This window comes from Bos indicus x Bos taurus, chromosome 3, assembly GCF_003369695.1.
Source record: "Bos indicus x Bos taurus breed Angus x Brahman F1 hybrid chromosome 3, Bos_hybrid_MaternalHap_v2.0, whole genome shotgun sequence".
Taxonomy (NCBI): domain Eukaryota; kingdom Metazoa; phylum Chordata; class Mammalia; order Artiodactyla; family Bovidae; genus Bos; species Bos indicus x Bos taurus.
Window position 1 is genome coordinate 120,526,053 of NC_040078.1, and position 25,233 is coordinate 120,551,285.

Genomic DNA, 25,233 nt, shown 5'->3' on the forward strand with positions numbered 1-25,233 from the left:
GGCAACCCCCACCTCACTTGTACAAGCCCCTGATTTCGCTGTGACCCAAGACCCCTGAGGTAGCTTTCCGTTTTCCTGATGGGCCCTTGTTTGATGGGGTTGTGGATCCTGGAACGGTGGTAGATTCCGTTATTCCCAATTATTGGCTTTCGTCCTTCATATTGAACTTGCAAAGTAACCAGAGCCGACTTTCAGGAAGAAAGTTGTTGTGCAGGTCACCACCTCCCTTTTCCAGTCCCCAGTCTGAGAACTGCAGTTGCACAATTACGGCTGCTTTTTCACCCTGGATTCTGGAATGAACACAGCCAACCTACACCAGTGCCGCGAACAGGGAGCACCAGCTAGAAATAAAGAATTTTGAGCCGAGTCCTCCGCGACTTTGGGGTCTTTTGTTACTGCGGTACAATCTACAAAAGGTCGCTGATACGCTAACAGCACAATATTGCCTTAGATTAACTTGTTTTGAAATTTACATCTTGCCTTCAAAAGGATGATGGGCTTAGACACCCTCCTGAGATTGGACAGCCTTATACCACATCAGCAGGATGAACTCATCAGGCTGACAGGCAGGAACACCGGCAGTACCTCAGCTTGTGAGAGCTCAGCCTTCCTGGTCACCCATGGAAATGGGGGCGGGGCAGCCTGGCTGGTCTGCCCCTGCATGCTGGGGAGCCGTGGATGCCCTTTTAATAGCAGGAAATACTAGCAAACGTACAGTGAAATTTCTTACTTAGCTAAAAGAAGCAACACTCAGCGGCTGAACACCACCAACAGCTGGAATGCCAGCTTCATGGGCCTAAATCATTGGGATGTCTAGTTATCTCACATAACACAGAGTCCAGAGTTGGGCAGCCAAGAACTCTTTCTGCTGCTAGTGATCTCGGATGCTGGGTCGGCAACTCACCAGTTCCCTTAGCTTATCCCTCAGCCACAGGGTGACTGCAGCACCTCCACGCATCCGGTCCTGACCTCGCACCCCTGACACAGGAGTAGGAGAGCCTAGGCATCTGTGTGTCCCGTTCCTCTCCCTGCTTCACTGACAGATTTTTAGCACAGTGGCAGATTTTTAGCACAGTCTCCCCTGAGCAGTGCGAGTCCACCAGGGAGGCCTGACAGGTGGGCGGAGCACATCTGCTTTGTGCAGGAGATCCTGGCTAGGGTGCTGGGCCTGCACGTGCATGGAGGCGGGTGAAGGGAAGTTGGTGATTGCTGAAACTGGCCCATGGGCACATGGAGTCTGTTAGGTTCTCTCTGCTTTTGTGGGTTTGAGACTTTCCATTAAGTAGAGGCCAGTACTCTTGCCTGGAAAATTCCATGGACGGAGGAGCCTGGTAGGCTGCAGTCCATGGGGTCGCTAAGAGTGGGCCACAACTGAGCGACTTCACTTTCACTTTTCACTTTCATGCACTGGAGAAGGAAATGGCAACCCACTCCAGTGTTCTTGCCTGGAGAATCCCAGGGACGGGGGAACCTGGTGGGCTGCCGTCTCTGGGGTCGCACAGAGTCGGACACGACTGAAGCAACTTAGCAGCAGCAGCAGCAGCAGAGGCCCTAGAGCCCTGACTGTGCCTGTTGCTTGGTGATGGGCCTTCCATCCCAGGAATCGCTCAGTCTTTACTGCTATTCATCAAAACCTCTCCCTGTCTCAGCTGGGTTGCAAGAACAAAATGCCACAAACTGGGTAGCTTAAACAGAACATTTTCCTCACAGTTCTGGAGGTCCAAGTTCAAGGTGCCAAGAGGGCTGATGTGTCCCTCTGGGTTGCATGCGGATGACCATTCTCACTGAGTCCTCACACAGCCTGCCTGATGTCTCCCTCTGGGTTGCATGCGGATGACCATTCTCACTGAGTCCTCACACAGCCTGCCGCTGCACAAATGTGGACAGGTCTGGTTTCTCTTCCTCAATTATCGCTCAAACACAGTCGCACTGCGGGTTCAGGGATTCAGCCTGTGAATTCTGAGGGGGGTATTCAGTCTGCAGCACTCGCGTACTTGCAGAAGAACGAGATGCGCTGGGCACACCACTGCCCTGTGGGATGCCACGTCCCAGCCTTGCCCGCATGTAGACATGGCCCGGTGGCTAAGTTCCTGCCCGGGAGCCGCGAGCAGCCATGGTTGTCTCCTTCACACGGCAGACTGTGCCTCTGCCTCGCCCCCAGTCCTGTCTTCACGTTTCCAGCCTTCACTGGGGAGACAATGGCAAGGCCCTTTGGGGGCAGATGCCACGCTGGGAGGAGTCCAGGTCTCTGAGTGACCCCGTGGAACATGGCTGCCCGCCTCCTGGACTGTTCCAGAAGAAGTAAAGTTCCATCTTTTCTGTGCTACTGAGTTTGGGTGGGTTTCTCTGCTAGAGTAGCTTAGCCTTACCCTCAAGCACCGGCTCTCAGCTGGGGGACGTTCTGACCATCACGACTTGGGGTGCAGGTCTGACAGTATCGAGTGTGAGAGGCCCAGGGTGCTGCTCGCCCTCGACAAGCACAGGAGAGCACCTCCGCCACCCCCCCGCCCCCAGCACAGGCCTACTGGGCTGAATGTCAGTAGTCCTAAGTGTGAAATCTGTTATCAAAGATTTATCCAGAGCACATAGAAATAAAAAGCAGGGATGAAAAATGCTGCCTGCCGTATCAGTCAACAAAGGATGTGGCAACTGTCAAGCCAGCAGCAGCTGCAGCTGCCCCTGAGAAGCAGGATCCTGGCCCCAGAGAATTAAGGCGCACACCAGAGGAGTGAGTCCAAGGAGCCCACGCTCGCATCTTCCCATACACAGAAAAGCGTTGAACCGACTCGCGATGTCTGGTTAATCAACATCGACTCGCGATGTCTGGTTAATCAACAGTGCTCTTTTCATGTTTTGACTACGCGGTTTTTGCTCAAAAACTCTCACATACCCTGGTCCCTTCCTCGCCTCCTCGAAGCAGTGTCTCAGTCCTCCACATGAAACTTAATTCTTAATGTTTAGGTTGCACAGTTTTTTTCTTCAGCTGACAATAGTGAGAGAGTCATCGCTCATCTTTGCAGTTTCTAAAATGGTCTTTGGGCTTCCCTGGTGGCTTAGTGGTAAAGAATCTGCCTGCCTGTGCAGAAGATGTGGGTTTAAATTCCTGGGTCGGGAGGATCCCCTGGAGAACGAAATGGCAGCCCACTCCAGTATCCTTGCCTGGGAAATCTCACGGGCAGAGGAGCCTGGCGGGCTATAGTCCGTGGGGTCGCAAAGGAGTCGGACATGACTTAGCGACTAAATAACAAAATGGTCTGTGTAAGAGAATTCATCAAGTCTTCTTATGTGAATGAAAGAAGACAGATTGTTTGTGTCTTTGATATGTGAAGGCCACTACCCTTTGTTTCTCCACAGATGACGGTGAAGAACGTACCGTGAGAGAATAACTACAAACAGCCAACAAATTGTGAAAATCTGCTTAGCCACGCTTAAAATCAAAGAGACACAAACACTGAAGTTCTCCCCCCCGCCCCCCATATCATGTTAAGCAAAGATAATACAGCTGATGCAGTCTAGGGCTCACTGTACTAGACACATTCTTGGTTGAGTGTCAGTTTAACTGTCCCCTCGGCCAGTGCGTTTAGAAATAGCAGCACTTACAACATGCCCTCTGAGCCAGCAATACAATTTCTGAGCATTAACCTTAAAGAACTAATAAGACGATGTGCCGATTAATACAGCCACAACAGTGCTGCTCCTCCCTTGAGAGGTACGGGTCTACCGTCCCCTCCCCCGGAGTCTGGGTTGGCCCCAGGGACTCACTTGACCAACAGAATGTGGTGAGGTGTCGTCTTGGGATGACCCAGGTGAGGTCACAGAGTCGGGCAGCTTCCACCGGGGCCTCTCAGAACTCTGTAGAAGCTCTGGGCTGGAGAGGCCGCACTCTAGGTGCTCTGGTGCAGGTACCAGTTGAACGCCACCTTCTAGCCGCTCTGGAGATCTCTATCATATTGCACAGAACAAAACAATAACCCAACCGAGCCTTGCTGGGACGCCTGACTATAAAAGCTGTTAGCTCGAATAAAATGTTTCTTTTAGACGACTAAGTTTACAGGTATATTATGTAGCAGTAGGTAACCAGGACAGATACAAACAACTGTATGAAAAATATTCACCAGAACACTTATGGTAATGAGAAACGGGAAACCATCAAAACAGTGTTCCTCTGTAAGGCGTCTGTTAAAGTAGGTATAGTGACCCAGTGAAACACGGCTAGTAACCAGGATGACATCAAACTGAGTAAGACATGAGATGGCTGGATGGCATCGCTGACTCAGTGCACATGAGTCTGGGTGGACTCCGGGAGTTGGTGATGGACAGGGAGGCCTGGCGGGCTGTGGTTCATGGGGTCGCAAAGAGTCAGACACAACTGAGCGACTGAACTGAACTGTCCAGAATTTGCGAAGAATATTAAGTTAAAAATGTAAATGGTAGAAAACTGGATAGTATGACTCACCAGTTAAGAAGCCCAACAGCTCAATTTTAAAAACTGGGCAGAAAATCTGAACAGACGCCTCACCAGAGACATACAGGTGGCAATATGCATGTGAAAAGGTTCCCAACACCGCATGTCATTGTTCAGTCGCTAAATCATGTCCAGCTCTTTGTGACCCCATGGACTGCAGCACACCAGGCTTTCCAGAATTGGAAATAAAAGGAGATACCGCTACACGTCTTTTTCACGGCCCAAAACCAAAACACTAATGACACAAAATGCTGGTGAAGATGTGCAGCCACAGGAACTCTCATCCATTGTTGGTAGAAATACAAAATGGTACAGCTCTTTGTGGAAGACCGTTTGGCAGTTTCTTACAAGGCTAAACATTACAGTCTGATCCAGCAATTACAGTTCTTGGTATTTATCCAAAGGAATTGAAGTGTGTGCACCCAAAAACCTGACCGTGGTTATAGGAGCTTTATTCCTAATTGACAGAACTTGGACGCAAGCAATATGTGAAGAATAAACTGTGGTACAGACAAGGAGATGATTTCTAGTGTTAAGAGATGAGCACGACTTCCCTCTTGGTCCAACGGTTGACGATCTGCCTTGCAATACAAGGGATCTGGGTTCAATCCCTGGTCAGGGAACTAATATTCCCACCTGCTGTGGAACAACAAAGTCTGCTTCCTGCAAGTACTGAGCCCAAGAGACACAACTAGAGTCTGTGCACCACAAGGAAAGATCCGCAATGAAGATTCCAAGTACTGCAATACGTGACGCAGTCAAATGAATATATATATATATATATTTTTTTTTTTAATAAAAGAAGCTGTCCGGTCATGAAAAGGAATGGAGGAAACTTAAAATGCATGTTACTAGGTGAAAGAAGCCAATCTGAAAGGGCTACACGTTCTATGATTTCAACTATATGACATTCTGAGAACGGCAGAACTAGAGACAGTGAAAGGATTAGAGTTTGCCAGGGGTTCCCCAGTAGGGAGAACGGAGAAGCAGCTGATTTTTAGGGCAGAGCAACTGTTACATTTGACACTGTAATGGGTGCCACTTAACATAAATGCCCAACGCAGACTGAAGCCTAATGTAAACCACGGACTTCTTTTTGTTGCTGTTTAGTCGCTAAGTTGCGTCCGACTCCTTTGTGACCCTATGTAGTGTAGCCAGCCAGGCTCCTCTGTCCATGGGACGTCCCATGGCAAGAATACTGGAGTGGGTTGCCATTTCCTTCTCCAGTGGATCTTCTCGACCCAGAGATCGAAGCGGGGTCTTCTGCATTTGCAGGTGGGTTCTTTACCAGAGCTAGCAAGGAAACCTTAATAATAATGTATCAATACTATTTCATCAATTGTAATAAATGTGCCCCAGCCATGGAAAATGTTCTTAAGGAAAACTGTGTATGCGTGGAAGGGGTGTATAAGAACTCTTGTATTTTCTTGTCAATTTTTCTGAGACCCAAAAACTGCTCTAAAAATAAACTCTATTAATAAAAACACTTATCTACTCGAAACAATAAAATAGGGGTGGTGTGCAACAGTGCACGGGAGCGTGCGTGTGAATTTTCACACCAAGCATTAAATGGAGCGGGGATCGTTGCACAAACATTGGTATCACTTGGATCGAAGGGTGAGCAAGACGATCGCAGGCCCGCGCCTCCGGGAGTGGGGAAGCTGTACATTTCCCTACAGCCTGACTTTGTATAATGCAGGTAAAGCTGGCAAAACAGTGAACGCGTTCCCCCTTTTACATGTCCGCCTGGGGTTTAGAACGCCGGCCCCCGCCAGGCGGCCCGGGGAATCGCAGGCTCCGGGCCCGCGGGCCCCGGAAGTCGCCCCTCCAGGCGCTACGCGCGCTCCCGGGCCCTCGGCCGAGCACCCGGCCCGCCCGCCCGCCAGGGCCGCCCAGCCCGCCCAGCCCCCGCGCGAGGTCGCGCGCGGCCCGGCCGGAAGCCGAGGCGGGGGCCCCGCCCGGCCGGCGCCCAATCAGCGCGCGCGGCTCATTAATAGTGACTAGACGGCCCCGCCCCCGGCCCTCGCGGCGCCGCCGCCCGCGCAGACCCGGAGCGCGGCCGCGGACGAAGATGGCGACCGCCATGTACTTGGAGCACTACCTGGACAGTAAGCGCCCCGCGCACCGCCCCGGCCCGCCGCCCGCGCCCCGCCGCCCCTGCCGCGCTTCCCCGAGCGCCGGGCTCCGCGCGCGGGCCCCGGGGCACGCGGGGGCGGCGGGGCGGCCGGAAGGCGGCGGGGGCGGCGGGGGCGCGCGGGGCGGGCGGGGCGGCGAGGGAGGGGCGCGGGGCGGGCGGCGCAGGGCACCGCCGGCACGGCCGCGCCAATTCCAGGTGCGTCACGGCGGGGCGGGGCCGGAGACGCGGGGCGGGGCTCGGGCGGCCCGGCCCCGCCTTGCCGACGGCCACGCCCACCTTCTTGCAGGCCCCGCCCTCCCCGTCCTTGAACCCAGCCTCCTGGGCGGGGCCCCTCCCCTTATCGGCTGGGCTCCGCTCACCTCCCTGTCGGGCCCGCCCCCTCTGGCCAGGCCCCGCCCCTCCGAGCCCAGCCCGCCTTGGGGGCGGGACTGGCCCACCAATGGTTGAGTCCCAATCGCCTGGGACTCTGAGTCGGGTTTGGGGGTCCCAGGGCCTCGGGGTTCTGGGTTCTGTGCCTGCTTGTGCTGTGACCTAGCTTGCGCCTCACTTCCAGGCCTCAGTTCGTGCATCTGTCTGCAAGGCATGCAGGCGCAGAGGGTCACTGAGGGTACCGGTCCGTGCCCAGGGGCTGGGGGCGCTACTTACTGGCCTGGGTTAAGGTGTTCAAGGCAGGGGTCATCGTCGTGGCCAGATGTCCCGACGCGTTGCACATGTCCTCTCTGGAGAACTCCTGAGCAGGTGGCTTTTTTCCTCCACATTTCACAGAGCATGTGATGCTGCCTGCAGAAGCCACGTAGCTTGTTAAGGTCTCTTGCTTGATAGCGGCGATCCCGCATTGGAGTCCTTCGTTCTGACTCCAGTCTGGCCTACGCTGGGGCATGGCCTGGGGAGGGGGAGGCTGGTGGGTGTTGGGCCCCATGGCTCTAGAGCACTGTGCTGTACTGGGAATTTTCACAGCCCCCAGACCCCCACGTGAGGTTGTTGAGAGTAGGGATTGAACTTCTCTGGAGAAGACTGTGGTGATCCACAGGGATCACCCAGTCCTTGCCCAGCCTGAACACAGGTCCTGGGTGGGAGAGCACCCAGGTGCCTGGGGGGGGGTGGGCACTGCGGCTTACCCTCCTCTTTCCTGGTGCTTTCTGGTGGGTCCCACGAGGAGAGTCCGAGGAATATGATTCCTGGCCTTTGCGGGGCACCGTGTGAAGGCTTGGGGACAGAAGCCCCTGCTCACTCCCTAAGCACCAGGAATTTTCCTGGGACACGCTCTCAGATGGGGCAGGTGGAGTTTTTAAACATTCACTGGAGTTTAAAGGTCATGAAGGAGCCTAGCACATCTGAGGTGCAGGGGCACTGCTGCTGTGGGAACCCTGGGGGGATCCCACAGAGAGGCTCTGAGGGCTCCGCTTGCTGTCTGCTGAGCCGGGGAGCCCTGGGGCTTAAGCAGCAACTTTGTTTGATGAGAGGGGCCCATCCTGGCTGCAGGCAGGGGGCGGGCTTGGCCTGGACCAGGAGCCTGGCAGTGGGGACAGCAGACCAGTGTGGTGCAGGGTTGTCACTGTGCTGCCCCTCCTGGTCTGTTTGATTTTAAATAAACTCTCGTAAAATGGGAAACTCAGTCCATCTGTGGTACTGGCCCCATTTCAGGTGCTCAGGAGCCCCGTGTGGCCAGTGCCTCTGTGTTGGGCAGCTCCATCTTTGTATCACGTTCCCCCACGCAGCCCGGGTTGGCACTTCCCGGTGCCCCAAGTTCAGAGTCAAGTTGGAGGAGGACCCCGGGGTTTGGGCTTATTCGCTGGGAGGGGGTGTCTGCAAGGGAGGAGTGGCATGGGGTCTGGGGTGGGAAGGTCTCGTGGGCGCCCTCTGTCCTCTGTTTGACTCTGACTTCTTGAGTTTCTGACCGGCGCTCAAGCACGTCAGCCTGTACCAGGGTGTGTTCAGTGTTCAGAGCACGTCCCTGGAAAAAGATACCCTGATTCTTCTTGTTTCCGAACCCTAAGAAACAGAAGCTGGAGTGGGCTTATCCCTTGTAGCCTTGAGGTGTGAAGCTTGGAAGGTGAGTGTTTGTCCTGCTGTGTCTGTGTTTCAGGTATCGAGAACCTTCCCTGTGAGCTTCAGAGGAACTTCCAGCTGATGCGAGAGCTGGACCAGAGGACGGAAGGTGGGTGCAGGGCCCTGGGCGTGGTGCTGCGGGCGTGGGGTCATGTCTCAGAGAGAGTGCCAGGTCTGTGCAATCAGATGGAGTCCCTGGTGCTCCTACGTTTCTTCGTTATAACCCTAGTCCCCTCCTTGCAGTTAAAGTGTTTGTTACCTTCTCTTTAAAAGACTTCTCTTTTCACTCTCTGTGTGTATAGTTATAGATATATATATAGTTATACAGCGCTCTTGGATCTTTTGGTATGTAACTCCTTATTTCTAAGCAGCTCATTTTTGCTGCATTTCTTACTTTATTTCCTTTTGGTTTTAGACTTTAGCTGTTCGATTATTACAGAAAGTGAAGATTGACGTCTCTGGTTGCACCCAGCCAGCTCATGTGCACACAGCTCCTTCCCGCCATCCCCTGGGTGTCGTGGGCCGGGGTTCACGCTGTACTGACGCTGTGTGCATCCCCTGGGTGTCGTGGGCCGGGGTTCACGCTGTACTGACGCTGTGTGCGTCCCCTGGGTGTCGTGGGTCGGGGTTCACGCTGTACTGACGCTGTGTGCGTCCCCTGGGTGTCGTGGGCCGGGGTTCACGTTGTACTGACGCTGCGTGCGTCCCCTGGGTGTCGTGGGCCGGGGTTCACGTTGTACTGACGCTGCGTGCGTCAGGGCCCCTGTGTTGGTAGCGGACCATCTGCTGTGCGCACGCACCCTGTCTGGCCTGACTTTCTCTCGGCGTCCCTCCCTGCTCTGCCGCTCGGCTTGTCTCCCACGTTCCCGGTGCGCTGCGCCAGGCACCTGCCAGGCCTCTGTGTGTCCCACACGGGGCCGCCGCAGCTCACCGGCGGGTCTGCTGTGCATGCCTTGCCCCAGGCCTTCCTCCCTCTGCTGCTCCTCCATGCGGAGCCCTGTTTGCTAGGTTGCTAAGCGTGCTGCGTCTTGATTTGCCCCTTTGTTTCAGGGGAGCCTTTTCTCTGGGAGCTCCTGGGAAAAGGGTAGAGAGGAAGGTGAATAATGTTGCGTATCTGAAACTGCAGCAGCGAGCAGTTGGTTGGGTATAGAATCCCAGATTGACGGGCATTTCCCCCAGAGCGCAGCAGGTGCTGCTGTGTCGTCTCCGCGTGGCGACTGAGACGGCCACTGTCGTTTGCATTCCTGATGCTTTGAAGATGTGATCTTTATTTCCACTTTTCTCTTTATCTGTGACGTTTTACATTTGATGATGTGCTTGGGTATGGACACTTTTTTCACACATCGTGTTGGGCATATACTTTATGATATTGGAATAACTGGTTTTTGACTGAGGTACAGCCTTCTGAGTAGTGAATACAGAGACGTATTTTATTGTGAGATAGACCACTTACATTCAGAAATAAGCGTTCATTTCAGCTCAGTCACTCAGTCGTGTTAAGACTCTTTGCGACCCCATGGACTGCAGCACGCCAGGCCTCCCTGTCCGTCACCACTGCCGGAGTTCACTCAGATCATGCCCATCAAGTCAGTGATGCCATCCAGCCATCTCATCCTCTGTCGTCCCCTTCTCCCACCTTCAATCTTTCCCAACATCAGGGTCTTTTCCAGTGAGTCAGCTCTTCACATCAGGTGGCCAAAGTATTGGAGTTTCAGCTTCAACTTCAGTCCTTCCAATGAACACTCAGGACTGATCTCCTTTAGGGTGGACTGGTTGGATCTCCTTGCAGTCCAAGGGACTCTCAAGAGTCCTCTCCAACACCACAGTTCAGAAGCATCAGTTCTTCTGTGCTCAGCTTTCTTTATAGTCCAACTCTCACATCCATACATGACCACAGGAAAAACCATAGCCTTGACTAGACGGACCTTTGTTGGCAAAGTAATGTCTCTGCTCTTTAACATGCTGTCTAGGTTGGTCATAACTTTCCTTCCAAGGAGTAAGCATCTTTTAATTTCATGGCTGCAGTCACCATCCACAATGATTTTGCAGCCCCAAGAAGTAAAGTCTGCCACTGTTTCTCCATCTATTTGCCATGAAGTGATGGGACCAGACACCATGATGTTAGTTTTCTGAATGTTGAGCTTTAAGCCAACCTCTTCAGTCTCCTCTTTCACTTTCAACCTCTTTAGTTCCTCTTCACTTTCTGCCATAAGGGTGGTGTCATCTGCATATCTGAGGTTATTGATATTTCTCCCGGCAATCTTGATTCAAGCTTGTGCTTCATCCAGCCCAGCGTTTCTCATGATGTACTCTGCATAGAAGTTAAATAAGCAGGGTGACAATATACAGCCTTGACATACTCCTTTTCTTATTTGGAACCAGTCTGTTGTTCCAAGTCCAGTTCTAACTGTTGCTTCCTGACCTGCATATAGGTTTCTCAAGAGTCAGATAAGGCGGTCTGGTGTTCCCATCTCTTTCAGAATTTTCCACAGTTTATTGTGATCCACACAGTCAAAGGCTTTGGCATAGTCAATAAAGCAGAAATAGATGTTTTTCTGGAACTCTCTTGCTTTTTCGATGATGCAGCAGATGTTGGCAATTTGATCTCTGGTTCCTCTGCCTTTTCTAAATCCAGCTTGAACATCTGAAAGTTCATGGTTCACATATTGCTGAAGCCTGGCTTGGAGAATTCTGAGCATGACTTTACTAGCATGTGAGATGAGTGCAATTGTGCGGTAGTTTGAGCATTCTTTGGCATTGCCTTTCTTTGGGATTGGAATGAAAATGGACTTTTTCAGTCCTGTGGCCACTGCTGAGTTTTCCAAATTTGCTGGCATATTGAGTGCAGCAGTTTAACGGCACCTTAGGATTTGAAATAGCTCAACTGGAATTCCATCACCTGCACTAGCTTTGTTCGTAATGATGCTTCCTAAGGCTGACTTGACTTCCCATTCCAGGATGTCTGGCTCTAGGTGGGTGATCACAGCATCATGATTATCTGGGTTGTGAAGATCTTTTTTGTACAGTTCTTCTGTGTATTCTTGCCATCTCTTAATATCTTCTGCTTCTATTAGATCCATACCATTTTTGTCCTTTATCAAGCCCATCTTTGCATGAAGTGTTCCCTTGGTATCTCTAGTGTTTCCCATCCTGTTGTTTTCCTCTATTTCTTTCATTGATCATTGAGGAAAGCTTTCTTATCTCTCCTTGCTTTTCAAAGGAACTCTGCATTCAAATCTTTGCTTTTCTCCTTTATTTTTTGCTTCTTTTCTTTTCACAGCTATTTGTAAGACCTCCTCAGACAGCCATTTTGCTTTTTTGCATTTCTTTTGCATGGGGATTGTCTTGTTCCCTGTCTCCTGTACAATGTCACAAACCTCAGTCCATAGTTCATCAGGTACTCTGTCTATCAGATCTAGGCCCTTAAATCTATTTCTCACTTCCACTGTATAATCATAAGCAATTTGATTTAGGTCATACCTGAATGGTCTAGTGGTTTTCCCTACTTTCTTCAATTTAAGTCTGAATTTTGCAGTAAGGAGTTCATGATCTGGGCCACAGTCCACTCCCGGTCTTGTTTTTGCTGACTATACAAAGCTTCTTCATCTTTGGCTGCAAAGAATATAATCAATCTGATTTCGGTGTTGACCATCTGGTGATGTCCATGTGTAGAGTCTTCTCTTGTGTTGTTGGAAGAGGGTGTTTGCTATGACCAGTGCGTTCTCTTGGCAAAACTCTATTAGCCTTTGCCCTGCTTCATTCCGTATTCCAAGGCCAAATTTGCCTGTTACTCCAGGTGTTTCTTGACTTCCTACTTTGCATTCCAGTCCCCTGTAATAAAAAGGACATCTTTTTTGGGTGTTAGTTCTAAAAGGTCTTGTAGGTCTTCATAGAACCGTTCAACTTCAGCTTCTTCAGCATTACTGGTTGGGGCATAGACTTGGATTAGTGTGATATTGAATGGTTTGCCTTGGAAATGAACAGAGATCATTCTCTTGTTCTTGAGATTGTACCCAAGTACTGGATTTCAGACTCTGTTGTTGACCATGATGGCTACTCCATTTCTTCTGAGGGATTCCTGCCCGTAGTAGTAGATATAATGGTCATCTGAGTTAAATTCACCCATTCCAGTCTATTTTAGTTCTCTGATTCCTAGAATGTCGATGTTCACCCTTGCCATCTCCTGGTTGACCACTTCCAGTTTGCTTTGATTCATGGACCTAACATTCCAGGTTCCTAAGCTATATTGCTCTTTACAGCATCGGACCATGCTTCCATCACCAGTCACATCCACAACTGGGTGTTATTTTTGCCTTGGCTCCATCCCTTCATTCTATCTGGAGTTATTTTCCCACTGATCTCCAGTAGCATATTGGGCACCTACCGACCTGGGGAGTTCATCTTTCAGTGTCCTATCTTTTTGCCTTTTCCTGTTCATGGGGTTCTCAAGGCAAGATTACTGAAGTGGTTTAAACATTTATAAATTGCTTAGCAAATAATACCCAGAGACCCTTTCCCCAGATGGAGAAATAGAGCCCCTGGTGCCCACGGCCTGTGAGACTCCTGAGTAGGCCCTCTTCCCCTGAGGAGTGCACCCTGAGTTATCACCTGCAAGGATGGTCTTTTCGTCTCTACACTGAAGCATTAACGCCTTCGTCTGTCTCCACCCTTAACAACCATGGAATCGTCACATTGTGTGTGTTTTCCTGCGTCGTGCTTTTCTTGGTGGGATTGGCCAGTGTTGTCGTGTCTTTTTACTGCTTGGCAGTGCTGAGAGTCGGGCATGACTGAGTGCTTTCACTTTCACTTTTCACTTGCATGCATTGGAGAATGAAATGGCAACCGACTCCAGTGTTCTTGCCTGGAGAGTCCCAGGGACAGAGGAGCCTGGTGGCTGCCATCTATGGGGTTGCACAGAGCTGGACACTACTGAAGCGACTTAGCAGCAGCAGCAGCAGCAGTGCTCTGTTCTGTGAATGGACCGCAGCTTATTTATCTGTTTTATCCTAGATTTGACGTTTGAGTTGTTTCCTGTTATCTGTAGTTAAGGCCATTTTCCCATGTGTATCCTGGCCTCCGAATCTTTAGGGTATGTCCCTGACAGTAGCATGCTGGTCACAGGTGAGGTGAGCACATCATTTATTCAAACAGGGACTCTTGAGAGCCCAGGGAGGCACAGTGAGCCCTTGCTGGTCAGCAGCATACACTGGGTTGTCCTAGGCACCCTGCCCCGGTTGGGGTGTCTGCCCGGGGCCCTGACCCACAGTGTCTGGGAAGGCTGTTCCCCTTTCCACAACAGGCGGCCAGTTCGAGCCAACTACTTCTTGGCTGGAACTTGCCATCGTCAGGCTTTATTGGTTGCCGGTCTGGTGAGCTTGTCCTGGATCGCACGCGGGAAATAGCTCTTCAACCATTTCTCTCTCAGATAAGAAAGCTGAGATTGACATCCTGGCTGCAGAGTACATCTCTACCGTGAAGACTCTTTCCTCGGACCAGCGAGTGGAGCACCTGCAGAAGATCCAGAGCGCCTACAACAAGTGCAAGGAGTACAGCGACGACAAGGTGCAGCTGGCCATGCAGACCTATGAGATGGTGCGTGCGGGCTGCCCCAGGCACACGCCGCGCCCCACGCGGCGGGGAACGCTGCCCAGAGCGGCAGGGCAGGCAGAGGCCAGGCTGGGGCCGAGCGATGCAGCTCGCGAAGGTGCGCCGTGGAGGGACCTGCCTCCCGGGGGCGTTGGTGTAGTCTCGTGCTCTGCGGCCTTTCGGCTGGTTCAGTTATGTGTGTGTATATATATATATTTTTGCTGTTTGTTTTTATCAGCTTTAGGTGAGCCCCTAGGGCTTGCTCTGGCGACCTCCCTCTCAGGTCTGCCTCACTTGAGGCTCATGAAGTGGCACATATGGGGTTCTGTCTGAGGTGCCCCATCCTCACTTCCCACAGCAAGAAATAGTGATTTATTAAAGCCCGAATTCAGTTGTGTTTGAGAAAGAAGCCTCTCGAAGGAGAGCTTAATGCTTATGTTTGGGGTTTTGATGCTGTAAAGCAGTAAGTCCTTTGAGTAAGCAGCCTGTCTTCCTGAGAGTTCGGTGCGATCAGCATCCTTAAGGCACTCCCATTTTCTCAGCTGTGTAACGAAGCTGAGGACTCTGGTTCACTCTGACGGGGCCATGTGGTTCCCGCTTGGGAAGCTGCCACAGGGGGCGATGGGTGGCCGTCACTGCCGGCAGGTGCTTTTCTTGTGATGACCCTGCAGCTGCTCAGCAGGAGCGTCCCCTCCCTTGTTATCCTGTGTGGTCACGGGTGACGGGTGATGTCCCACCTCTTTCTCCTTCCTTCCAGCTCCATCCGGAACCTAGAACTTAAGTCGTTTTCTCCTTAAGGACCTGTGCACACTTCACATTTTACGTTAAGTTTCGGTATCTAGTGTCCTTAGCCCTTACTCCACGTCTCACAGCTGTTTCTCATCCCTTCAAGGTTTTCTCCCCAGTAGGCTTTATTCTCGGAGAAGGCAATGGCACCCCACTCCAGTACTCTTGCCTGGAAAATCCCAGGGACAGGGGAGCCTGGTGGGCTGCAGTCCATGAGGTCGCACAGAGTCGGACACAACTGAAGCGACTTAGCAGCAGCAGGCTTTATTCTGTTGATGGGTCATATGTGGGGAAAAAAGACCTTTGCATCAACTAGGAAGTAGTGGGCCTTGTTCTAGCAGAGCTTCGTTAATTCAGGACTCAGCCTAGGGCAGACAGCATTCTCTGGCTGACGCTGGGAACGTTGGTGATTTCCAGGGCGTTTTGCCCTGAGAGCCACGCGGATTGTGTGAGTGTCCTTCCGTGCAGGTGGACAAGCACATCCGGAGGCTGGATGCAGACCTGGCTCGCTTTGAGGCGGACCTGAAGGACAAGCTGGAGGGCAGCGACTTCGAGAGTGCTGGAGGACGGGGGCTAAAAAGCAAGTCTTAATTTTTCTTCGTTTTGTTACTGTTAACCTTGGAGTTTTGAAGCGTTTTGTCTGATAAGTGTGTTAGGGATGTCATGGTAAATACTTTATTTGGGTAAACCTTGTCCTGCCTCAGGAATTCTGTGAACAAAGTTGGGGTCTTTCTTGTTTCAGAAGGTCGAGGTCAGAAAGAAAAGAGGGGCTCCAGGGGTCGTGGTAGGAGGACCTCAGAAGATGACACCCCAAAGAAGAAGAAGCATAAAGGAGGGTGAGAGGCGCTTTTTTTCTTTCTCCCCAGAGAACGTTGGTGTTTGCTCAGGATGACACCACCAGTTACTGCTGAGGCTGCAGACGTGCTCACCTGAGCAGGTGTGCCGTGGCCCCTCCCCCCTCACCTGTGTTAGGTGTGCTGATCTGATATCCTTCTGAATCCGAGGTTCCACATCCAAGGGTCACATAATACTGTAGCACGTATTTACTGAAAAAAATCTACACATAAGTGGAATCATCCAGTTCAGACCCATGTTGCTCAAGGATCAGCTGTTAATTTCACATATTGTGATTTTTGTTCTAGAACATCATTTGACTCCTTTTTTTTGTTTTACAGATTTTAGTTCTGTTTCGAAATGTCTCCATACATGAATGTCTTAGTTACGCTTCTTCCGTAACATGTATCTAAAGCCCTTCTTTGTTCATCTAAACACCCAGTCTGCTGTGCATTTGATGCTTTTTGCACACGCACCTTCTGGTTGGTGGTGTTTAGCCTCTTATATCATGTCTGACTCTCTACAACCCTGTGGACTCTGCCCACCAGGCTTTTCTGTCCATGGGATTTCCCAGGCAAGAACCTGCCGACTAGGGATCAAACCCATGTCTGCTGCATTGGCAGGCGGCTTCTTTACCGCTGACCCAGCAGAAAAGTCCTCCTGGTGACCACTCCTGTGTTCTTGGTTCCTTAGGGCACACGGTTTTCTCCTCGTCTGACCTTGCGGGCGTACGCAGGTCGTGGAGAGGGCAGCGCCTGCGCTTCCCAGAGGGCTCGCCCTCGTGCGGCGCAGGTGGACGGAGCTGGGTGGGGGCTGGTGGGAAGGTGGTGAGGCGGGGAAGCCACAGCGCCTGTCTGCCGCCTGCGGGCGAGGCTCTCCTGCTGCTCCCCGGGTTGGTCACGGGGCCTGGGAAGCTGGCTGGTTGGAGTCCAGGGGCTGGGCTCTGCAGCCTCTGTGTGGCAGGGTTCGGTAGATGGACCGTGGGTGTGGCTGTGGGCAGGTCCTGCGGTGTCAGAGCGGTCCCGTGGGCAGCAAGGCCTCCGCTGCACCCAGCAGGTGCTGCCTGCCCCCCGCCCTCCACAGCCCTCGCGTGTCTGTACCCATGACGCGGTGGTGTGCGGGCTTGCCTTTCCCCGTGGTGGCAGGGCTTCCTGCTCCTTCCTGCTCAGGACCTGGGATCAGGCGGGCATCCTCTTGTGTCCCTTTGTCTCCACGAGTCCCCTTGGAGGGATGAGACTCCGGCTCCCGAGTGCAGGGGCGCCTCCCCGGGGGGCACGTGCCTGGCCGTGCAGAGCCCGGGTGAGCCCCGTGGTCCCAGCACCCTGAGGGCCCGCAGCGTTCCCTTGGCCGCTGTCCGTATCACAGCGGGTGAGCTGGGGCCGTCGGGGGCGACATGGCCGGAGCCCTCGGTGAGGAGGCTGGGCCCAGTGGCCCTCCTGAACCGCATCATCCCCGCGGCCGCCTGGCCGAGCACAGGACCCCACAGGCCGAGAGAGAGCCCCCTGGCCGGCGGGCCTGTCTGTGGCTGTGCTTGAAGCAGTTGGAAAGCCCCGGGTCGAGCTACGTCTCTCTGATGTTTACAGAGAGGAAGTCTCTTCTCAGAGATGGATACAGAGTCCTCACAGAGGAGGCCTCAGAGCGTCCCTGCCGGTGTGGGCCGTGTCAGGGGGCCGGGGTGCAGCTGACTGGGGCGCGGTGCCCGAGGAAGGGGCAGGCAGTCAGTCACTCTGGGACCTGGATCCCTTCCGTTTACCCGGTCGGTGCCTTCACGTCGCCTGGTCGGCCGCTGCCTCTTAGCTTTCCCTTTGCTGGTTCCTTCTGTGATGCGCCATCTCTTTAGCAGATGAATATCTGAACACGCCTGTACTTTTTACCTGGGGGTAAGGGAGGGAGGGTTTTCCTTCTGTACTGATGGGAAAGTACTGTTTCACTCACTGAGCTCATGGGATTTTTTTAGAAGGCTGAAACCCACATGAGTCGATTCCCCCCGAGCCCCTTCCCTCCCTGCAGCTGTGGTGCCATGGGCAGCGGTCTTGGGGGTGGCCTGGGTGCTGCGGGGGCTTGGGAGTGGTGCGGGCAGCCCTGGTCTGGCTGGGCTGCTCGGGGGGCCCGGGTGTGGTGGGCTGCTTCCTGGGGCCAGCAGGTGAAGTGGCCCCGAGGATGGGGTGGCTCTGGTGCTGCTTGGTTCCCGAGAGGCAGAGCCCAGGGGAGGCTGGGGGCAAGGTCGCCTGCAGCTCTGGGCTGAAGGTGCCAGTGGAGTCGGGCAGTGGGCGGAGCTGCAGGGCTGCACGGACTCCGGGTATCCGGGTGGGCTCGGGGGTGCTCTCGGGTGTCGCACTGGTGGTCATGCCGTCGGCCTTAGGGCAGGGGTGGGGCTGGAGCAGGCCTGCTCGCTGGGCGACTGCTCTGCACACGTGAACGCCTGCCCCACACCGGCCCGCGCTGCTTGGCCGCGCCCTTGCCGGGCGCCCTTGGGGTCAGTTTGTCCCCAACCCCCGCCTGTCACCCCCACAGGTCGGAGTTCACCGACACCATCCTATCTGTGCACCCCTCTGATGTGCTGGACATGCCTGTGGACCCGAACGAGCCCACCTACTGCCTCTGCCACCAGGTGTCCTACGGGGAGATGATCGGCTGCGACAACCCGGACGTGAGCATGGGCCGGGCCGGGCCGGGCTGGGCAGCGGGCGGGAGGGCGGCACTGACCACCTCCTCTGTACGAGAGTGCGGGCCGCAGGCCAGGTGGGTGGGCGGCGGGTGGGCGGCACTGACCGCTTGCTCCCTCTCCCTGCAGTGCCCCATCGAGTGGTTTCACTTTGCCTGTGTGGACCTGACCACGAAGCCCAAAGGAAAATGGTCAGTATGGCGCCAGCCTTGTTTGTGGGCTGGGCGGGGGGGCCTGCCTGCTGCGCCCGTCCTGGTGCCCGGGGCTGAGCTGCAGAGGCACAGCTGCCTGCCTTACCCAGGGTTGTGGCTGTCATCACCCCTGTGTGACAGTGACCTCGAGTCACATGGGTTTGTACCACTTCCACGCGGCTGTTTCTCAGTGGTAAATACCACAGTACCGCGAGCTCCCTGGTGGGCGGAACCCGCGGATGTGGAACCCGGGTGTGAGGAGCCGTGGGTGGGGACGGCTGCTGGCGCCCTGACCCCCGCCTTGTGCAAGGTGGGCCTCCCTCCGACAGCAGCCGCTCTGGCTCTCGAGGGAGGCAGAGGTGACTGTAGGTCTAGACAAGGCAGGAAGGACTCTCCCTGGGGAAGCTCTGATGGCAGCTGAGGGCCAGGCTCGGGCTGGGCGCCCCTGGAGCCGGGGCCTCTGTCCCGGGGGAGGTGTGGGCGGCCGCAGCTCTGCTGTGTGTGAGAGCCTGGTCCCACTGGCTGGGCCGAGCACAGGCCTGGGGACGCTGCCCTCCGTGCTTCCACCTGTGCCCGGCTCCCTCCAGTGACACCGTGTGTGGACACGGAGCATGGGCTGCTTGAGGGACGTCCGCGTCATCTGCCTGCAGTGGACGGCTGGGCAGGGGGTGCGGGCACATCTCAGAGCCACGTGTGGTGTCCACCCGGCCAGGCCCTGGCAGGCAGAGCCAGTGGAATCTGGTGGCCCGGAGCAGGCTCAGTGTGGGATGGGGTGGGGTCCTGTGCTGAGACCCCCGGGAAGAAGGGGAGTGTGGGCTAGCTCTGGGGCGGGAGGCAGGCAGGGCGACTTGGGTTTGATTTTGGACGTGGTGGGTTTGAGTTGTTTGCAGGACTTTGCTGGTAGGTGCTAGAAGATTGTTCCCTACTGTGTGGGCGTGGTTCAGGGAGCAGTACACGCTGGGCGGACGTGGGGTGGGGGGTGGGGGGTGGGGGGTGGGGCCCACGGGGTGGGGCCCACCCACCAGCCGCTTGACCCTTGGCCTCCCTGTCTCCCTTCAGAGGGGGCAGAGTACAGGCGGCTTCCCACCTGGTCTGCGTCCTGAGCCTGCATCTGAGCCTGTGCTCTGTGACCCTCAGTGCAGTGAGGCTTCTGGCCCCCCACCCCGGGGCGGGCGGGCTGCGCTCAGGCCCCAGACCAAGTGCTGGGAGCCAGGGTTCGGGAGGCCGCATCGTAGTTGCGTCAGCTGTTCCCCAGGAGGGGCCTCGGGAACCTGTGTGCACAGGGTCGTGGGGCCGCTGAGCCCCCTGGGGCAGGGCAGGGGTCTGCGCCTGCCTGGTGGGGCTGCCTGGCACCTCCAGTGTGCCCCCTCGAGTGCTCGCTTCCTGTGTGGTCCCAGGGGCCCTGTCCTCGCACCGGGAGCGCTGGTGAGCTTGGGCGACAGGAGTGCTCGTGTGTGCACGCCGCTCGCTCGCTGACTCGGGTCTTCCCTGGCCTCAGCACGGACGTCGGGCAGACCTTCCCCCACGGCAGGGTTGCGCCATCTGCGTCTGGGTCTCCGTGCCGGCACCGTGGCCACAGCGTCCCGCTGTCCCGGGAGACCGGGAGATGGGGCCTGGCCTCCCGCCTTCCGGGGCCCCTGACGGCGCCTTTCTCGTCACAGGTTCTGTCCCCGCTGTGTTCAGGAGAGGAGGAAGAAGAAGTGAGGCCGGGGCGGACGCTGGGCAAGACGAGCACGTTAGCGTGTTCCCTCATTCATGTTGCAATATTTTACATTTATTTTAAAACTACCTTGTTTCCAACGATATTTAATAACTCAACGGCCAGTTGTCATTCTGGATGTTTCCTTGAACAGACGAGAAGCCACCTGAGCCCTGTTGCACAGAGAAGCAATCTTAGGGGACTTGCCACAGTGACTCAGATCTCGTGACTTTTGTACAGACCCCAGGCCCTGAGCACGGTGGTCACCCCTGGTGGCCCCGGGACTCCGTGGGGTGCGTGGCTGGTGCACTGCCGTCACGTCGCATTTGGAGCCATGAGCCCTGGCGTCTGGCTGGCTTCCTGGGGCGGCTTGCCAAGGCCCCGGTGCCACCGCGGGCACCTCTGAGCCTTGCTGGGAGCCCAGGGTGCTCCCGGAAGTGCCAGCTCTCCCCGGGGGTTCCGCCTCGCTGTGCACTGCCTTTGCGTTTGAACTGCCTGTTCCCTCCATGAGGGGTTTTCTTTCCGGAGTAAACAACTCACCACTAGCAAACGGGCTGTGGGTGCCGTGACCGGAACGGATAAGAGACGGTCCAGCGGAGGGCCGATGGCCCGTTTCTCCGGGAATTCCGACTCTGTGCTGTGAAGATGAGTTACCGTGGTAGCGTGAAGATAGTGGTCTGTGTGAGTATGAAGTGAGCCCAGGCTGCCGGGAGCTGACCTGAGGCCTGCTGACTTGCACAGCAGGTCAGCCGCTTAGACTGAGAGGTGACTATTATGTGATGTGATTTCTGAGCCTCCCGGGCCGCAGGAGCAGTTCTGCATGAAGTGAGGAAACCCGCGTGTCTTTACTCCCCAATCAGCACGTGGTCTTGGACCCGCCTTGCTGGTCACAGTGTGGGTGGTCCAGGCGTGGACACCCTGCGTGGCTTCTGCAGGCGCCCTGTCCCCTGAGGCCGTCCAGGCGTGTGTTTGGAAGACGGTGGGCATGGTGGCTCTGCCTCAGGCCCGGGGTCCGCGACAGACTGGAGGCCCAGCTTCCCGGCGTGGACAAAGCGCATCCTGTCTGTGAGGAGGGCCATCGACAGGAACCCACCTGCTTCCCCCTGACGGCCGCCCGTCCTGTGCGCTTCCGAGAGAGGAGACAGCGGGCAGGAGCCACAGAGGCCGTGTCCTGTGGGGCCACTGCCCGCGGGGCAGCTACCATCCGGCAGGCGACGGGGGCCACCCTGGGTCTGCATCCGCGCGCCCTGCGTCTGACCCAGTCCTCGCCAGAGGGAGCTGGGAGGCGGCGGGCGGTCTGTACAGCGTGTGGCCCCGGGGCTCCCGTGGGCCGGTGCGGGGTCTGGCCGCAGCTGCCCCTCGGCCCCGGGCTCGTCCCGGCCACGCAACGTTCCTGAGGAAGGGCCCGCTGGCACCCTCAGCCTCTGCCTTGGCCGGAAACCCTGGTGGAGTTGGTGTTTAGTAACTTAGGTTTTTGTTAGCATGGATGTTTAAAGATTAGGGGAGTAAATTGTGGAAAAGTTTTTTTTCACTCCTTTACCAGTTTTTGTGGAGAAGATAGGTAAGTACAGTACACTTGTGGTGATTCCTCATACGCTCATTTCATCTTCCACCCATTCACACCACTGTGCCCACGGGACGGGGGATTTGTGGACGCAGGTGGACGGCGGTCCTGAGCCTCAGCGGGGTGCCTGCCGCCCTGGCCGTTCCCCAGGAGGGTGACTGACTTCCCTGCCGGAAGCTTTCGTTTAAGGTTGGCTGGTGTTGCCCTGCTTGTCACCAGGTAACGTGCCATCTGTGCACCTTTTTGGGAAAGTTTCTGTGCTTATATGTTTCCAGTGTTTACTTTTGCTGGTTACAGTAATATCACTGAAATAACATGCACGTAGCTTTGGAGAAAATGGAAAACACGAGCAGGAGAGAGAGGGTCCCCGGGACGTTTTTGGGCCCCGGCCGAATGCCTCCTGACCATGCCGCTGCCCGCGAGGCGGAAGATGCGGGGGAGGCCCTGTGGTCGGGAGCGTCCCGGCCCGCGCTGCTCGCCCCTCGCCTGCCGCCCCCGTCAGGATGAGACGCTCGCTGGTCTCGGGCGCTGGCGCCGGGGGCAGGCTGGCACTGCCGCAGCATTCCTGAGCCAGCGAGGGCGCGGGCCCCCAGGGTCCTCGGGGTCTGCTTGTGAGGGAAGAGGCTTCTCGTGCAGAGAAGCGGCGCCGTCCGTCTCCAGTGCTGCTCGTACCCGTCAGCAGTGGTTGAAACATCCACTGGTTTTCCCGCAGGAGAGCATGCGCTGCGTAGTAGGAGCAGGTGTTAAGCCGTGCCCCCGCCTCTGCGGCGGAGCTTGAGGGGCTCACGGCTGGCACACAAGGCCTGTGACCGTCCCTGCCGCGGGCTGGGCCCCTGAGCAGGCGGACGCGATCCTGGTGCTGGCAGGGCCACCTGAGCCGGGCGGCCCCCGTCTGCCCCAAGGCGGCAGCCTTCCGGATGCAGCTCCTGGGCAGTTGCGGGGGCGTGTGGGGCACTGGCCGGCCGCCTGTCAGTCCTGCCTCCTGACCCGTCGCCGGCAGCCCTCGGCCAGGACTGCTTCGAGCAATAACACTGTCCAAGGAGCAGCTTCCCCGCGTGCCAGGGACTGCCCTGTGCGGGGCTGGGACACTTAGCGTTTCAGGCTTTCCTCGGCTTTTTGTGAACAGTGTGGTTGGTCTTCATTACCTGTGCCGAGAGGAATTTTAAAGTGGGAAGTCTAAGAAAAGCGTTCTCATTCAGGAGAGAGCTCTGTGAAGTTTCCTCCCCGCTGGTATGTATCTGTGGTGTTCATCTTACCACATCTCATCCAAAAAGATGGTGCAGCTTTAACCTGAACGTTACGTTGTGTTTTCAAGGAATTATTATTGATGTTCTCTTTGTAAAAGAAAGAAATATTGTAAATCTTTTTATTAAATGATGTAAAGATGTATATCTGTATTTTTGGATCATGTTATAGATGATGGATATATTGTTTAACGAATAAAGTATTTTTTGGAACAAACATTTGAGAGTGCATCATTTCTGGAAATAAGACTTCAGCATCGTGTCGAGAGCTGGGACCAGATGCCGTGTGGACTCTTGAAGGGGGCGTGCAGTGGGCAGAGTGGGTGAGTCCCGCCGGGGCCTGGGTGGGATCCTGGGCCTCAGCTGTCTCATGGCGTCCGAAGGCGGTCCCAAGCTCATGAGAAAGACATGTTCTTAATGAGGGCACTGGGGGTCGCTTCCTAGGGGCATAAGGTGTCTCCTCTGGAACAGAAGCTTCGCCTTCTAGACCTGCTTGGGTGCCAGGGCCCTGTGGGAACTAAACCTCTCTGAGGACATTTCCTTGACGAGTGCTAACAGTCCGCATCCAGAAAGCCAGCTCCGTCACCACGGTGAAAGCATGGCTGGGCACCCATTTCCAGATGACGCCCCATTCCCAGACTTGGGTCCTTGCTGGAGGGGAGGCTGTGGCTCTGGAGGAGGGCCTGTGACCTGCCTCTGCCCACACTGTCCCCCACGTGCCCCAGGGGTGCCTGCCTGGGAGGAGGAGGAGGCTGGGTGCTTTGCTGCGGGGGTGGGGAGCTCAGGTGCATTGCTGCGGGTTCCCAGGGGCCAGGATGCCACTGGTCTGTGGTCAGAGTGAGGTCTGTGGTGATCGGGTGGTAAGGTGACATTGTTCTGGATGGCTGCCCAGGCCCCTCTGGTTACCTTCCCAGTGTCTGTGTCATTCAAATAGATGGACTTGACCACTGGCAGGATGGCCACGCCGACCTGTGGAGTGAGGACTGTCATGGTAGGAAGGGCCAGGGGGAAGTCTCTAGAGTGTTCTCTCCCTGCCGGAGCATAACCCAAAGGCAGGGTGTGTTCTAGCGTGCCCCCACTGATTCACTGTGAAGAGGCAGGCAGGTCTTAGGGAAGAAGGTTTAGAGGTGGTGAGACCCCCGCTGCAGCGCTGTTCCTGATAAGGCATCCTTACCGGAGCAGAACACACGCTCTTGGCAGGCGGCAGGTGGCTGGTTGTTGATCCAGTCCTTGCTTGTACTCTCTGCCAATCTGCAGGGACCACCTGTATCTCTGTTCTACTTGGCAGAACCTGCAGCACACCTTCCCAACCCAGCCTTGAGCCATGTACACACTCTGTCTGTCGTGCCCTCGGCCAGGGGTCATCATCTTAGTGTCCCACAGAACGTCCCTCCTGTCTGCCGCACCGAGGACTCTGGAGCTGGTGAGCCAGACATGTCCTGGAGCCGCCTCGGTAGGACACGGGGGCCAGAGGGTGGGAATAGAACTCTGCTCTGGGTACCAGTGACCATGTCAGCCAGCAAAGGGTAGAGGGAAACCACTGAATACTGGAACCATTTAATGGAGGATATCCAAGGGCTTTTCCTTCTTTTCACAGCTATTTGTAAGGCCTCCCCAGACAGCCATTTTGCTTTTTTGCATTTCTTTTCCATGGGGATGGTCTTGATCCCTGTCTCCTGGACAATGTCACGAACCTCATTCCATAGTTCATCAGGCACTCTATCTATCAGATCTAGGCCCTTAAATCTATTTCTCACTTCCACTGTATAATCATAAGCAATTTGATTTAGGTCATACCTGAATGGTCTAGTGGTTTTCCCTACTTTCTTCAATTTAAGTCTGAATTTGGCAATAAGGAGTTCATGATCTGAGCCACATTCAGCTCCTGGTCTTGTTTTTGCTGACTGTATAAAGCTTCTCCATCTTTGGCTGCAAAGAATAAAATCAATCTGATTGCGGTGTTGACCATCTGGTGATGTCCATGTATAGAGTCTTCTCTTGTGTTGTTGGAAG

The 25,233-nt window shown here is 55.1% G+C and overlaps 1 protein-coding gene across 1 annotated transcript; it reads left to right on the plus strand.

Annotated features, from left to right (window-relative positions):
* The first annotated feature begins 6,476 nt into the window (after nt 1-6,476).
* On the plus strand, nt 6,477-23,437 carry ING5 (inhibitor of growth family member 5). The gene is made up of 8 exons (XM_027538204.1): nt 6,477-6,573; nt 8,689-8,760; nt 14,077-14,243; nt 15,492-15,603; nt 15,766-15,859; nt 18,372-18,507; nt 18,652-18,713; nt 20,375-23,437. Exons 1-8 carry the CDS (start codon nt 6,537-6,539, stop codon nt 20,415-20,417), a joined length of 723 nt encoding a protein of 240 aa, XP_027394005.1. The 5' UTR covers nt 6,477-6,536; the 3' UTR covers nt 20,418-23,437.
* Nucleotides 23,438-25,233: the final 1,796 nt, after the last annotated feature.